General features: G+C 46.8%; 1 protein-coding gene across 3 annotated transcripts in view; it reads right to left on the bottom strand.

Moving 5' to 3' along the window:
* Positions 1-4,062: 4,062 nt before the first annotated feature.
* XDH (xanthine dehydrogenase) overlaps positions 4,063-16,647 on the bottom strand; it is a 60,101-nt gene continuing 47,516 nt past the window's right edge. For all 3 annotated transcript variants that reach the window (XM_081068056.1, XM_081068057.1, XM_081068058.1), the window contains 6 exons: positions 13,171-13,223; positions 11,253-11,367; positions 10,461-10,526; positions 8,837-9,025; positions 7,384-7,560; positions 4,063-5,714 (listed from right to left, as the gene is read on the bottom strand). In XM_081068056.1, coding sequence (XP_080924182.1) covers positions 5,664-5,714; positions 7,384-7,560; positions 8,837-9,025; positions 10,461-10,526; positions 11,253-11,367; positions 13,171-13,223 — 651 coding nt within the window. In that variant the 3' untranslated portion in view covers positions 4,063-5,663. The remainder of the gene's footprint in view (positions 5,715-7,383; positions 7,561-8,836; positions 9,026-10,460; positions 10,527-11,252; positions 11,368-13,170; positions 13,224-16,647) is intronic.

Genomic DNA, 16,647 nt, shown 5'->3' with positions numbered 1-16,647 from the left:
AAGATCAGTAGTAAAAACAAGTCAGGTTTAATTCTGCCTCTGCCACCAACCGAGTCCTCAGTCGTTTCCCTGATATCAAGATTGTAGGATAGATCAAGGTTTCTCAAACTCAGCACTGTTGACTTTTGGGATGAATCATTCTTTGCTTTATGTTAACGTTACAACACTGACAAGAAGTCTCACTATCCTCCTTTTACAAATGAGGAAGGCCTGGGAGGCCTGTGGTAAAGGCTGGGAGGACAGCTGGGTGAGCCGGATGAGCCTTTTCCCCAGGCTCATCTGTGCCACTTCACCAGCCGTGGGGAGCTGAGAGCCAGCCTTCCTCCCTAGCCCAGTGTGCTGGGAAAATCACATTTGTGTGAGAAGCTGAGACATGCTAATCAATCATTTTTGTCATTTGTGTCAAAATATAATAATATGAGCTAGTCTTACCTGTTTAAGACCACAGCTTTCTGCGTGCTGCCAGTTCCACATCACTCCGAATCTCATTATAGTCCGTCAAAGTTTGATTCATTCTTGCATCTTCCTTCCCACCTGTGTTTTGGAAAGCTTTTCATGATGTCTTCGTTGTCTGTCCCCTTTGAGGCACGGTCATAGGCCTGGAAAATGACAGCTCTGCACTCTTCAAAGTGCTTTTTTTAAAACCCGTTCTCCCTTTCAATCCTCACAACAGTCTAGCAGGTAGGTATAATTATTCATGCCTATTTTGCAGATGGGAAGACTGAGGTTCAGAGGAGCTGAGTGACTTGTCTGAAAAAAGAGGGGAAGCAGAGGGGCTTGGCCAGTCCCACACTGTTATACACAGTTCCTAAATAATCAGGTGTACGCTGAGGGGGGTTGTCTGCCACTGCCCCAGAGCAGGAAGTCAGGCCAACCTCAGTGGGAAGAGGGAAAAGCAGCGCCCCTCTAGGATGTCATGCAGCCAAGAGGACCACTGGAAATACGCCACCTCGTGGGAGGAAGAACACAGGGCAAATACACAGGCCAATTTAATATTCATTGAAGTTCCAAGGTTAGGACAATTGGCTGCACCGGGGACGGGACCTGGTCTCCACCCCCACTAGAATGCGCTGAAGGTGGGGAGGTGAGTGGGATGAGGGGGGAGCAAGCCACATTCTGCTTAGACTCTCAGAAATGTGCTCGGTGCTCCCAAGGTGGATGCAGGAGCACGTCAGAACAATGGGAGCAGTCTGGGCACCACTATTCTCATACCCTTCCTCCCAACAATCAGGGCTCCATCTCAGGAAAGGGATCCTTGGTCTCACTCTCAGGCTGTCACAAAAGCACATCACAGAGCTCTGCTACATTCTTCCCTGCTGAAAGGTGTGTGGGGGTGGGGAGGGGCGATGTCAGGGTGGCACAGAGGAGGCAGGGCAAGGATGTGTGAGTATTTCTCCTGGGCCACGGGAGCAAGCTGACCTGAACCTATTTTGGTCACTAGGCATAAGATTGTCCCTTCCTCTGTTGAGGTTACATCACCCCCTCCAGGCAGTCCTCTGGAGTGTCTCCCTCCAGTGTGGCCACACAGGGATCCTTGCCCTGACACTGGGGGAAGTGCAGCTCATTCTTGTTCCCTTCCTGTCATTGCCCTGCTGCCTCGGGCTGATCCAACCAGTTTCACAAGCAGCTCTCATGGGTTTCTAAGAGATACATTGTTAGTAGTACGTTTATTTCCCATTGTGTGTACTACTGGGTTCAAGGAGCCGATATTCCCCAATTTCCTGACCAACTTTTCTCGGGTTTCAGGAAAGGGAAAAGCAAAAAAATATTCCTGAGAAAGGGTGGGAATTCCAGCATGGAAACCCTACTTTGGGTTTCTGAGTGGTCCGCTTGAAGGTCTCCCTCCAATGGCCTGGTGGGAGAGAACTCTCCCCCACAACACACACACAATCTCTTCTCTCTGTCTCTCTGTCTCTGTCTGTCTGTCTGTCTGTCTGTCTGTCTGTCTGTCTGTCTCTCTCTCTCTCTCTCACTCTCACTTGCTCGCTCGCTCTCCCTCCCCTTTGGCAGGGAGGAGGCACAGCTTACTAGCTTCACAGAAACCCTCTCTCCAATCTCTCAAACTCTATATTTCAACCATTGATTCCCTTGAGGTAGGTGACAAAATCAGTTTCTAGCCACGCCCTCCACAAATCTTGCACAGACTTAGCTCCTCACTTTGCAATGGGGGAATGTTTTGCGCTTACTGTATAGCACTCACCTGTGAGGCTGAAGAAAGGATCCCACTTTAGACCCCTGTGCTAGGAGCTCAGGCAAGAGTCAGGCCATGCGCCTCCTTTCCACAGTGTTCCTCTTGGGCCCCAAGCTCTCCATATCATCTTCCCAACCAGCATAACTAGATTTCTGTCATATCTTCTAGCAATCTGACCCAATTGCATGCGAGAAGTTTCACTTGAGGAATGGATGTATGATTTAAAGAGTCCAGTTTAAAGAGTCTAGACCTGGAGTCACGCAGCCTTGTCATAGCCTCTCTCTCTCACTAAAGGGCTGCGGGACCATAAAGCATTCAGTTACCCTACCTGTGCTTATGTTAATCAGTTCCTAAACAAAGAACTTGAACTTGATGGTCCCCAAAGGTCCTTCCAGCTCTGGGATGCTGAGTTGGTCTGGGGGACTGTGCAAGGTCAGGGCTGGGCCAGTTCCAGGGCAGAGATGATGCCAAAAACCCTTTGTGTGGAGCCTAACATCTCCACTCCCATCAGTGGGCTGCTTGGTTTCGGGTGACAAAGTTGTCGTAGGATCTGTCTGCTGCCTTAGGGACAAGTACTTCCCCAGTTCAGGACATAGACAAATCAAAAGGGGACCCCAGAGTGACGTCAAACCTTAGCAGGTCCAGGAAGTTGCATGTTCCGATAGCCTTATCCCAGGACCTAAAGCAGGCAGCCAATGGAATCATTTGCAGACTCTCTGTCAGCTAAAGATAAAAATGTCATGGGCCCAGGGATGTTCCCAGTCATAAATCAATCAGCTAGGACTATTTCTGTCCTTATCCTAGGCTCGGGGCTCCTCCTGTGACTTCCATCCATCCTGTCCTCCCCACCCTGGACTCCCAGGCACCTCAGTTCTGAACTAGGAGGCGGTTCATCTTCCCCCTTTGGACAAAAGTTCAGCAGCTTGGCCACGCCGACGTCAGAATACTAGAACCCCTGCCTACAGGTGAACAGATAGGCATTCTGGAGCCTCCACCAGCCTCCGGGAGCCTGCTTAGCAGGAGTCTGCTATGACAGGCTGATCAACTCCGGGTGCTCGCAGGTAACCTGGCCCGCATGGCCAAGCTACAGCCCATGGACTGTAGGGTTTTTCCAGGCATAAACGCCCCTGAGTAAGCCTCCTGCCTGGCGGTGGGTAGTGCTTCTCCTTCATGTTGTTCCAGAGATTCAAGTCCTAGCTCTTCAGCCTACTGGGAGGAGTAAATGAGACCCTGGAAGCCACGCACTAAATTTGGCACCTGGCAAGTTGCAGACACTCAATTAGACTTGCCCCCTCCTCCCCCACTAGCCATTGTCAGGGTCTCAGACTCCCACAGCTGCCGCATATCTTCAGAAATCTCCCTTGAGGAGATTTTTGTCAGTCTGATAACCTAGGTCAGCTTCAAATCCAGTTCCTGGAGAGACCTATGAAGACATTTTGTTTACTCTGAGATCCTAAATTTGTTCCCCAGCAACTAACCACTGATGATACCCCTGGGCCAGCAGACTGTGGTCTCATAGTCAGTCTCCCACCGCCCTCTGCAGGTTCCCCTGGGATCTGCAGGCCGTGTTGGCTGCGTTCTTGTGACCAGCACACTCCATAAACTGAGAGTGTACAGGTAAAGACAGTAGGGCAAGGCCAGGTGTCTGAAGAGGACAGCGCCTCAGCAGAACACGGTGATTTCCAGTCCATAGAACACTTACCCGTTTGATTTTTCACGACCACTCCACTCTGCCTTGCCTCTGTCCCTAAGTTGAGAAGGGTATTCAGTCACTGTCCAGCCCTTATAATGTCACTCACTAACAACAGCTGACATGTCTCAGTCTCAGGGTATGTCCTAGAACATTCCAGAAAACCATTGGAAACAGTCGTGTGTGGATATCAATGTAATACTGGTTTTATTTCTAAAGCTCTTCAATTTTAATCGTGCTGTGTAAAATACTCTGAGGAAGGGAAGTTTGTAACAAAATGTGTGCATTAGGTGTGTGCATTATCTAGAAATGAAGGCTGGATAGAAACGGCAGATTTTAATAGTTCGTGTGGTTATGATGATTAATAAGCATTTCTCATGTGCCGACCAGCTATTAGAGACATCAAACCCCAGGCTCAGCTTCATGGTTTCCACTACCCTCCACGACTCCGTCTGGCAGAAGGTGGGGGTTTTATACTATGAAGGCACATGACAATGTCCCATAGTCCACCGAGTACCGCAATATGATGACATCACTTTGGGGCAACTACAGGGGATGTTTGCCTTTCTCCTGTTCTCTTTACCCAGCTCAGGAGCTTGGAGGAATCTTAGCAGAGTTCTTAGGACCAGAAATTACATCACAGGAAGGGAGCCAAGTTGTTAATAGCTGTAAATCCCTTATATAACTGGAGTTTTCAGCTCATATGTTTATAGACTTTGAGAGTTGGAGAAAACCTAAGAGATTATTCCAGTCCAACCCTTTTATTTTGCTGTAAAATGAAGCACAGAAAAGAGAAGTGGCAGTCCTAGGACACACAGCTAGGGACACAGCTGGGATGAGAACCCAGGTTCCTTGATTCTTTTTCCTGTTTGATCTTGATTTGGTGGTATCATTTTTAGATGGAAATTACTCTGGCTTCAAATAAAGATTTTTAAACCTGATCTTTTCTCCTTCTTCTCCTTCTCCTTCTCCTTCTTTTTTGAAATGCACATAGAGGAAGAAGAAGAAAACTAGCACATTGTAGGTGCCCAATAATTGGGTTGGTTGGCTTTTGGTTATGGAATAATCTTACTATATGTCGCTTAACAAGACTGGATCCAACTAACCTTGAATTTGTTTCATTCTTTATTCTCTCCAATGACCCAAAGGTGGTTGGAGGTTTGAATCTCACCCCAGTGTCCCATTGCAAACTTCAGTGTAGATCTGAAGTAATCATATGACATTCATTGGTTTGAAGGAATGGCTTTCTGCAGAAGGCACATGGATTTAAAGTAACTTTGGTTGAAGCTTACGGAGGTCTGTGGGAGTCCTCTCTGAAGTACAGACAGTATCAGCATTTGAGATTCTACAGGCTGCCCACTGAGTTAGGACACAGCACAAACACTTCCTAAACCTATTTCAGATACATGATTAAAACAGACATGAAATGACCCTAATTGATCATTAGTCACTTGGAAGTGGCTGACGCTTCTGAATCTGCTTATTGTTATGTTTGCAAATCACAATTTTGATCAAAATCTTCCAATGCATTTAGTTTTCTTCCAATCACCACCAATCACCACAATTTTGATCAAAATCTTCCAATGCATTTAGTTTTCTTCCAATCACCACCAATCACCACAATTTTGATCAAAATCTTCCAATACATTTAGTTTTCTTCCAATCACCATCCTGATGAATCAGTGTTCTCATCACACAACTTTTGTAGATTCGTGTTCTGCAAGGCATGTTCCATAATTCATGGAAATGTAGCATGAGAAGACTCCGCTGGGGGCTTTCTCTTCAGACCCTCACAGACCAAGGTTTACAGTTTTCTGGTACATCAGTGACACACTGGGAAGGAACAACAGAGAACTCACTGCCAGGGTGTTCCCATAATGTGGAACACAGTGCCCCCTCCCACCCTCTCACGTACATGCCACCTCCCACCACTGCCATCCACCATTCCAACACTAAACACCACTCTGCCGTCCCAGCTATTGGGAATGCCCCCAGGGCAAGACCCCTAATTTCCTAGTCATTCATTTATTTTTATTGAGCACTTTCCATACGGCAGGCACTCTAGTAGGCTCTGAGGATACAGGGATGACAAAATGCAGAAGTGGTCCCTACTCATATGGCACTCAGTCCTTCAAAGGCACGATTGGTTCATAGAATCAGCTCCTCGGTCAAACTCACCCCAGGGATTTTAAGTCACTGCTGTGCTGTCATAGCAAAGTGGCTTGGATTACAATCGCTGAATTAGTTCTGGAGCCTCAGAAGGGCTCATTAAATCATTGAGTTGTGCATCAGATAGTTTGCAAGGAGCCAACTCTGCAACATGTGCAAGCTTCTTGAGAGCCATGCAGCACCTCTCATCTCAGAGAATGGAGTCTGGGTACATGTCAGCACTGAGGCCATGGAGAGAAGCTTCTGGGCTGTTGGAGGTGGCTGCACAGCTGTGGGCACCCTCCCTGCCTGGGAGCTCCACACCTGGTCTGTGTGGCTCTCACGCCATAGCTCAGCTATTGGCAACCTGAAGGCTGGCTTGACTGGAGACCCATTCTCCTCCCTCATTGTCAGTGCTGAGGTCTGGATGGTAGATTTGCCTACCCTGGGGGCTCTCCTGTACCCTCCCCATCCCTGGAACACTTTAGGTCTATGAGTACCCACTTCACCTCCAAACCCAAAAGGCCTACCAAATTTCCCACCAAACACTCAGAAGAAATCCAACCTGGGTATCAGGAAGCACCTGGTTTCGCTACCTCAACAGAGGCTGCTGCTGCAAAGGCGACTGGAGAGTCCTGTGTGTGCAGGGCCCTTTCAGCACAACTCAGAGGCTGGGCTGGTTGTGAGGTGCCAGCAGTGGAAGAAACTATCCTAGCATGGTCTGCTTTTGCCAGGCATTGCCCACCTGAAGTATCCCGTAAGGCATTCCCAGAATGAGTCCAACCACCATGCTATTGCTGTTACATTCTGCCTCATACACCTCCAAAGTAGTAACCAGTCACCATGTAATGTGATCATCTGGTCTCCCAAAAGGCTGCAAAGTCTTCAAAGGCACCTGTGAGACCCCAGTATCAGCACAGCACATGGCAATCACATGACAAATGTGGGCTATTTAATTAATTAATTAGTTCCTTTCCTTCTCCATAGGAGCTCACACGTTGTCTTTAACAAAGAGAGGTCTCAAAATAACATGCTAGTGATGGACACTAATGATTAGGCTCTTCTGGATGTTTACCCACCCTCCTCATCTTTATGGAAAACAATAAAATCCGTGGGTGATTGCCCTCTTTCCTCTAAGGGAGCCCAGCTCTCAGCTGCAGCATGAAGGGGGTTTCTTGTTATTTTCCTGCATGTTCAAGGGGTGTGTCTCAAGCAGAGTGGAGGCCGGCATTGACCCAAGGCTGCCTAGTTGAAAGAGAGCCTAACATCTCACTCTCCACTCTGTAGAAGCTTCTCCTACATTCGCAGGCTCACTCCCCTGCCTGACTGAGTGGACACTCGAGGGACATCATACCAGGGTGGTGAACTTGTCTATGCAGGCATTGCGGATCTTCTCCGGGGTGGCGGGGCTGTCTAGCCGGAAAAGCTCCTTCATACCATGATCTGTGTGCTGAGCTCGAGCTGCACGGATGGCATCTTTGATGGCAAAGAAGATGGAGGCAGCCAGGAAGAGGGGCGGCTCCCCAACAGCCTGAGTGGACAGAGCAGGGGACAGGGAATCAGAGAGAGGGCCCCAACCTCCACAGCAGGAGGGCTGGTGATGCCAGGGAACCCCAGCTACCAACACTAATGGGCCAGAGCTCATCAGGGGCCAAGAACGGTAAATCTAGTAGATGACTCAACCTCATGGGCATATTTCTTTTAATTCTTATTATGTGATTTTTTTCTGATGACACTGTACAAATATAATGTGCCATTAATAGTTATACAAATAATATTTTATAGATTAAAAAACATCTGACATGAATTTTAACTCTTTCCTCACAGTTATAAGCCTAGGGAATAATCTTCTTGCATATCTGACACCACAATTTACAGGCACCATAACTAATTATACTCGTAGTAGCTGCTGGGATATAGGTATCATGAAAGACAGGAATTGAAACATTTTCTAAAAGAGGTGGTTTTGTCCCCCAAAGCATAGATTAGATGCTTCCTGTGTCAGAATCACTAGGGACACTTGTGAAACATGCATGTTCCAGGGCCCTGGCCCGACCCCAGATCTACTGAATCAAAATTTCTAGGGGTGGGCCCACAGCACTGCATCATTTTCATGAGCCCCAGTGAATCCGATGCATATAAAAAGGTGAGAGCCAATGGCAGGGATCAAAATGGGTCCCAGGCCCTCCCACACTAATGTAACCCGTGAAATGAGCACATGGGTGGGTTTCATTGCTTACAGGTGCTTATCTGTCTTCTTCATTAGACACAGGACTTTATCAATCAGCTTAATTGATTTTCAACCGTTTTTCATACTTATTGTGGACAGGGAGGAAAGAGGATGGTTAGCATCCTTCAGGCATGCTGATGAGGTCTTATGGTCAGGAGGCAGCACTGAAGGAGGTGAAAGGGGGTGCGTGCAGGTGTTACCCCATCAGCAGTGAATATGCTGGTTCTAGTGGATGACAGGGATGCTGTGATCATCTCTAGGACCAAGCACCAGGGACACACGCCTGAGACATGGGTGTAGGTCACCATGTGACCAACAGGATTGAATTCACAACTTCTGAGAGCACCCAAATGAGCTGCTTTCAACCACACAGAGGTGGTGTCATCCTCAACCCAGGTCCCCGGTTGTCAGGCAGAACTGCGCCCCTCTCGTCCGCCGTCGCCAAACTAGCATCAAGCCCTCTTCTCTCTTCCAGATGAGCCCCCCCAGACCCACATGGTGGTGGCTGAAGCCCCTGTCACCACCCGTGGCCTCCTAAGTGCAGACCAGAGGCAGCTCAGACCCAGGACGACAGTACCTTGGATGCATAGATGGCCTTCTTGTTGGGGCTGTCACGGAGCAAGGACACTCTGAACTCGATGGGGATGCTCCCAAACGCAGGGATCTTATAGGTGCTGGGGCCGCGGGTGAGCAGGCTCCCCTCGGGGGAGTAGTGCAGCTCCTCCATGGTGAAGAGGCCCATGCCCTGCACAAACGCCCCTTCCACCTGCAAGGCAGAGGGAGACAGTGACGAGCCTGCCTCCTCCTCCCCGGGGACAGGTACTACTTCCCCCAGTGGGCACCACGCCCCACCTTGAGTGGGGCCTGGAAAGAAGCTGAAAGCAGCCCTACACCGCTTACCTGGCTCCTGCCCCCCCTGGGAAAACCTCTCTAGACCTTCGCCAGGCATTAGCATAGGCCGAGCACAGGCATCAACACGGAAGGTCAGTTTCAGAACTCATCCGAGACTCCAGGAGGCATAATGTGCCATTAGGACCTGCCACAGGGCATGTGGGGATGCTCCTTCCATGTTGTCACTGGAGAAATGGCAGCCCCAAGCTGAGATGTCAGCTCACAGGCTAATGCGTTCAGAGTGTTCCTCGGGGCCCCACACTCCCCCTGTGTGCTAAGTAGGACCATGTACTCTTGAGCAGCCTCAAAAGACAGGAGGAATTTCTTGGAGAGCAGATTCCAGGCTTCTTGAACTCCAGCCTAGCCAGCCCTTTGGGAGACAATGCGCCTGCTGCAGCTTACAGGTCTGTTTTGGAGTACCTGCCACTCTCTGCTGCCCTCATGTCTGCTCTCCCGGCCTCCCTGCTCAGAACCAGACAGCGGGTGCCAGGCAGCCAAACAAGAGTGTTCGCGAGAGACCAGGTACTAACCATCTTTGTGTCTGCGGTGCCCAGCTCAGAGCCTGCCCATAGGAGGGGCTCCCCCGATGGTTGTTCAATGCACTCATGAACTGATTGACTCATGATAAGGTTTCTGTGTACTCAGTAATTGTCCACTTTGGAAAAGTACAATTTACATTTTCTACCAGATGCTTGGTACTTCAGTCCTAGATTCCTCCCGCTGTCTCCTCCTGTTCCACCTGCTCTACCCAATACTCCTTTATTTTCCTAAAGAGATTTTCCTTGGGCCATCATCCTTTACTCCTCTTGCTCAAATCTGTGTCTTTTGCCCCCAAGTGCCTTCCACTGCGCCATGCTTGAGTACACTGCTGTCCTGGTGGAAGAGGAATGAGGAAGGAGAAAACTCCTCTGACCTCAGACCCCACTGCCTGCACATCGATCCCGAACTCAATCTCCATACAGACTGTGCTGCTTCCCGACTGTGCACTCATGTGTGTGTGTGTGTGTGTGTGTGTGTGTGTGTGTGTGGTTGTGTGTGTGTTTGTGCACCCAGTATTTTCTCCATTGATCTCATTCTCCGAGGTGTGAGTGCTCTCTCCAAGTCAATTCACATTCATTTGTCCCCTGCCTCGAGTGTTGGGTGGGCTCTCAACCATCTAAATCCCACTATGAGGAAGACTCGGTTGGTACCATGTTCAGACCCACTTACAAATGACATTGGACAAGACACTGTGGCTGGTGACCTGAGAAGGGGGATGGGGCCCATCAGTGGCCAAGTCCATCATCACCCAAGTTCCCCATGGGCCTCACCTGTCCAATATCGATGGCAGGGTTTAGACTGGAGCCGACATCCATGACAATGTCTGTGCGAATGTTCTACAGAGGACAAGAAATTAAAAGCAGTTTGAGAAGAAAGGGATGCGTGGACTGACAGATGGGTCTCGTGATCCTCTAACAATGAAGTAATAAGCCACATAGGACTTTCACACGTGGGATGCCCCGGGCACACTCAGGCGGGAGTGCTCATGCCACAGCTGTCTCACTGCTGTCTCACTGCTGAAGTTTGAGTCCGTAGCAGCTGGGGAGGGGACAGGAGTGGCAAAGCTCTCTCCTTAATCCGAAATAACTGTGCACACTTGTAACACCCACATCTGGGTAGAGCTCGAAGGAAGCGGTCGGCTAACTACATTCCATGGGAGGAATCCAGCCCATCCACTTTTTAAGGCCTGTGAGCTACTAATGGTTTTTATGTTACTAAACGTCCAATAAAAATAAAAAGAGGAATATGTGGACATGTGGAAACTACATGAAATTCACACTCAGTGTGCATCACTAACTATTTTATGGCAACACAACCACACACATTTGTTTCCATATGTCTATGGCTGTTTCTACGCTGCAGCGATAGAGCTGAGGCAGTGTCTTTGTGGCCCAGAAAGCCTAAAGATTTCACTCTGTGGTCCTTTATGGGAAGTTTGCCAAGCTATGATACATGGCATTATTTTCCACACAGAAAGTTTGTCTCTATCAGCTCTTGATATTGCAATTCAACTGTTTCTGTTTTCTTTCCCCCTCATCATTAAAGTTTTGCAAACTTCTTACCTTATGATCCCCTGTTAAGCAGTCAATTTCCACTTCAGAACAAGCCACCCCGTAGCTGAAGTAGTGGAAAGGATTTCCTGAGTTGGTCTCAAAGCTGTAGCCCAGATTGGGTGTTCTGGGGGAGAAAAGAGAAAATACTGCACATGTATTAAGATGAACATGACCACACACACACACACACACACACACACACACACACACACACACACTTGTCCTTCACAGTCTTAAGACCCCAATCTTTTTCATCAGCCATTCTTCAAAAAAGTCCATGTTTTTAATATTTAGTCCTGTTAATGAAACCCAGGCATTCCAGAGCACTGTATGTCTTATCTCTGTTCTGTTTGGCCAGTGGCCCTCCCTGACTCATTGTGTACTGCCAAGAAATGTTTAGTGTCTGCGTGCTGGTTTCTAGTGATAGAAACAGAGGTGACAGAGTTTTTTGAGTGCACGAAGCACATGAAAGTCACGACCCCAAAGGATCGACTGAACTAAAATTCAAGATCTCATAACCACAATTTCTCTTGTGCAGACTCCTGAACTGTTCACACAGGTTCACCTGCCCATGGGTTTCCTCACATTTCTCAAGGTGAAGGTTAACAAGATCAGTAAATCATGCCAGCCCACAGGCATCTTTAGGCAGCCTCTTGCCTCATTACTCCTTCTACTGGCCCCTTGGAAATTTGAATAAATGCTTTGAGGAAAGTGTTACTAATAAAAGCAGATGTTCTCGTATACATTTTTTCTTTTTCAATCCTAAGTATTATATATAATTCCAACTTTGCATGAGTCATATATACACGTGTGCATGTGTGTGTGTGAGTATATTCACATCCAGCGTTTATAGTATTCTGTGCCTCTGTTATTCTATACATTACAAACAACTCATTTGAGCTGATGTTATCCGAATCTGCAAGAAAACAAAACCAATACAGGGATGAGGGAGAAGGCTTCTCCTAGAAGAAACCACCACCTTTTTGACCTCTGACTTCACCATCTTCAGCTGGATGTTCCCTTATATAACTCCCAGTTTTATGAACTCCAAAAATGAAATGGGAACTTATGAGAAAATCTACACTAGTTTGTGTTTGTGTAGGTCAGATAATATATAACCAAGAGAGCAGTGCAAAACATCACTTTGCTTAACATGTGCATGTGTGTGTATGTGTGTGTGCATATATTCACACAAGACCTTTTAAAGCACACATTGAACTATTTTCCAAATCTATGGATATGCGGAATAAAAGGCTGTAGTTAAATTTCCCAGAAAAAGCTAAAACATATTGCTGACAGTAAATATGGTCATATTTTTTTACAGCTTCTAAATCAGATAAGCAGGGTCTCTAGCTCTTCATATCACTAATGAACTTAAAAGTTGCAGAAGATGTGGGCTCTTTTCTAAATCTCCCTTGAAGTTCTGATGAATTCTGCATTTTATAACAAGACCACATGCTCTAAATCTTTCTCTCTCTCTTTTGAAGGAAAGCCTCCGTAAAGAAGTGCAACACATTGTACAAAGTAACTCTCATGGGTAACTCAGCACACTGGACACCCTGGTTCTAACAGGAGAGCACGGACGGAGGAATCATTGGTAATTGTCTCACTCTGTCATAAATGAGGAAACAGGTGCAGAGGAAATCACTGATTTCCCCAGGGGTAATAGTACACTAAGACCAGAGCTAGAACACAGGTCTTCTGATATGGCAGCTCATGCTTTTGTCTCCCTGGCACATAGTTTTGTAATCCCATGTATTTTAGAACTTCTTTAAATTGAAATTAGTAGCAGTCCATTGAAGACATAAGAGTTTGGGTTCCATGGCTCTCTCCTGACCACAGGATGACAGAATTCAGTGCTGGAGGGGACCTGGGAGGTTAGGAAGACAGCACACTGTGAGATGGGTGAGATCAGCAGCAGACTTACTTGTAAAACCCAGTAGCGGACAAGCTCACTGCACCTTCATAGGCAGCTGTAACCTGAGGAGAAGCAATGGCCATTAAGAAGTGTTAAGCACGGTTTCTAGAAACGCTGACCTGGCATTAAGCTTTCGTCAGCTCATCCTCCTCATCTGGAAGTTGATCAACACTTTCCTAGTGACTGTCACTTCTGTACCTTACGTCCCACGCTCCCTGCCAGCCCTTGCACCAGGCCCTTGACATCCGAAGCGCGGGGTGCTACTGGAGCCTCTAACTGGTCTTACCACCTCGATTTGCCTCCCCCAACTGCTGTGTAGCCCAGACCAGCCAGAGTGGTCACCTTGACATACCATACTGTCCAGGTCACTCTTACTTTAGAGCTTTGAATGACTCGCCATTGCGATAGAGCAAATGCCTGACATTAAGGACCCAATCTTCTCTGGCCTTATGTAACACACACATCACTGCTACGCTAGCCAAACTTAAGCGTTACCTCTCATCCAACCCTTTCAAGTCCCCATACCTCTGTACCTTTGCTTATGTGGGTCCTCTGCCATATCTGTCCAAATCCTTTTCGTCCCTCACTAACCAGCTGAAGCTTGCCTCTCAGTCCACCTCCCCTTGGTGATTATTCCCTACTCTGGACAATATAGTAGAAACTCTCTGTATTGCTCATTTGATACTTGTGTTCTAATTGATAATTTCCTGTTAATAAAGCTATCCATCTATATCCATTCATCCATCCTCAGGTACGAGCCCATCTCCTGGGACATATGCCCAATCTCACTGTGGACATTTTACAACTACAACAAAAAGTTGATCAGATGTCTAATGCCACGCTTCAACTCCTCCTTGGAGAAGAGACACTTTCTGTGCCGCAGAAGGACTTTCTACTTTAAACCCTGTCAATTGGATAAAGACTTTTGGGTGGAGAGTTTGTTGGTTCTATTGCTATTCTGTTTATTATTTTATGTTTACTTTGTTTAGTCCTCAGAAGCCTTCCGATGGGCAATGAATGAAAAAATCTGCAGGGTCTGCGTTTTTCATATTTCAAAAACAAAAAGGGGGAGATGTTGTCATGCAGCAGCCTACCCATCTGTCCCCTCATACCTACCCCTAGAGAAAGGAGAGTCTGTGAGACTAATCCTTTCAGGGACTTTGCTTCACCTTTGTGCTTACACCTTATGTCTCCCTGTTTGGCCCCAGAGGATGGCTGGTTAGCCAATGACGAGTAAGATTCCCCACTGGGGGGGGGGACAACTCAAGCCAGGCACAGTCAAGTGGGGACCAACAGGAGAACCCACGGGGTTGACAGAGGTGGGCATAGACTCGCCCCTTCCCCCAGTTAAGGAGAGCTTCCGCCTTTGTGGCTGCATTCCTTCCCACAACCTGCTTGGGAAGAGATTCAATGGTGTAATAAAATCAGTTCTCCATCTATCCATTTCAGTAAGGTTCAGCATAAAGGTTTTGTCTCTTGGGGAGGTACATCCTGAAACTGATGGTTCAGCTGCTTGCAAGCAAGGGTAATTAGTTCAAATCAGTTTCTTAGTATAATGTGTGAAAATCACAGAACTTGGAGAAAACAACGTTGCTTTCTTTCACGTGCATCAATACAAGCCACAAGGTAGCCCATCCGGTGCTCACTCCTTTGAGGGTGTGAGACTCTTGGCCCCTGTTTCATAACTCTCTTGATATTTGTTTCTTACTTTCTTAACTCTTTGCCGCCCCTTCTTGTTTGCTCACTGCCTGTGTTGCACTGAACATGACATCTGGCGCCCAACGTGGGGCACGATTTTGGGGTTCGATTATGGGGCCTCTGATTTTGAGACTCACTTGTGGGGCACGAGGAGGGAAGGACGACTATGAGTCGAAATTAACCGGTGGAGCAACGGCAAGGGCTATGGGTAACCGTCGCACGACAACTACCTGGTAAGGAGGTAGGGAAGGTCCTGGAGAATTTAACCAAGAAAAACGGGAATTGGATAACATCTTACTAAACACTTTTGTATGTGAAAGTGTGATTGTGTGAGTGATTGATCTTAGATCCACAGCCTCAGCTACAGAGCTTGTATGGGCTCTAATCTGCGGTTCCATGGTCTGGGTCATATGGCAAAACGGTGAATTAGCCCCTGATGGCGTTAACCAGGACCGGGATTTATATGGGTGCAACTTAGCCAAGACTGACTTTAAGTCTTGAGAGGGACACGGCCAGACGAGCATCAAAATGAACTTGAAGTGAAAGCTGTTTTCTTTTCTTTTTTTCTTTTTTTTTGTTACTTGTTTGAAATTTTTTTGGTAGTTTACCTGTGCTCTGTTGTACAAAATGATTCCCATAAGAGAAAGGGTTACACAATAGGTAGATATATTCCAGTCATATTTTAAACTTATCATTGCATGGAGATTTTCCAATTGATCACCAAGAAATACAACACCATCCTAACTCCTTAACTACATAAAAAGTTTTGGGGGGTATCCCTAGAATCAGCACAGCACTAAGATTTAATTGATTGTTGATACAGTTTGCATCATGATTACTGTCAATTACCAAGCACTTTACTATGTGCCAGATGCTAGTAAGTACTTTGCAGATATCATCTTACTTAATATTCAGTACAATCCTATAAGATCAGTATGTTATCATCATTTTACAGATGAGGAAACTGTGGTTTAGAGAAAATTTCTCTAGGATCCTCACCATGGTGTTTAGGGGATAAAATATACATATACACACATAGTGGTGGTGGTGGTAGCAATGGCTTGTTTTTCAATACGGTACAGACACTGGTCAGATTTGATGCCTGTCATCTCCTGACCACACCCTTTTGATCATGGCCTTTTTTGAGGTTATCTGCTTATAAGGAACACTGGACTATATGGATAATAGTTGAAGACAAAGCTCAGATCAACAGACTATAAATTCTGTTGTTGAAAACATCGATATTGCCTTCCAATGTATGCTAAAATCCAAGCTCCCAAAATCAATCTCCACTCATGTGGTGTTTGCGGGTGTGGTGCCTGTGAGTGTAAAATGGGAAGTAGACGTTTCAGGAGGCAGAATAAGATGAGTGGGTCTGAGCGAAAAAAAAGCTTATTTTCTTTGAATCTATTGAGGGAGACTTGTACTCTCTTAGCTGGTTCATGTGCAGTCACTTTTAATGAATTACCACTATGCCCAGTTCTCCCATTCCAACACCGGGGGATGGTGAAGCAGGGCTGCCATTGATATTTCCATTTCTTGGAGAAGCTGAAGTCTCCCACCTGAGAGAGACTTCCTTGTAGCTTCTCTCTGAGGTTTCTCACTTGCAGGCTTCTGATTCAGAACTCAGAGAACTGGGCTTAATTTCATTAGGAAAGCTTGTTCTATCACTACTAAAATCACAGGAATGATATAAACTCTTGAGGAATATCTTTTTCCCTGTGCCCTCACAGATGGAATCTCAGTAGAACCAGATTTCAGAGCTGGGTAAGAAAAGAAGAAACTTCT

Source organism: Rhinolophus hipposideros, assembly GCF_964194185.1.
Source record: "Rhinolophus hipposideros genome assembly, chromosome: 12".
In the NCBI taxonomy this organism is placed as follows: Eukaryota; Metazoa; Chordata; class Mammalia; order Chiroptera; family Rhinolophidae; genus Rhinolophus; species Rhinolophus hipposideros.
Note: the sequence above shows the minus strand (reverse complement) of the source record. Positions and strands in the feature narration are given on the sequence as shown.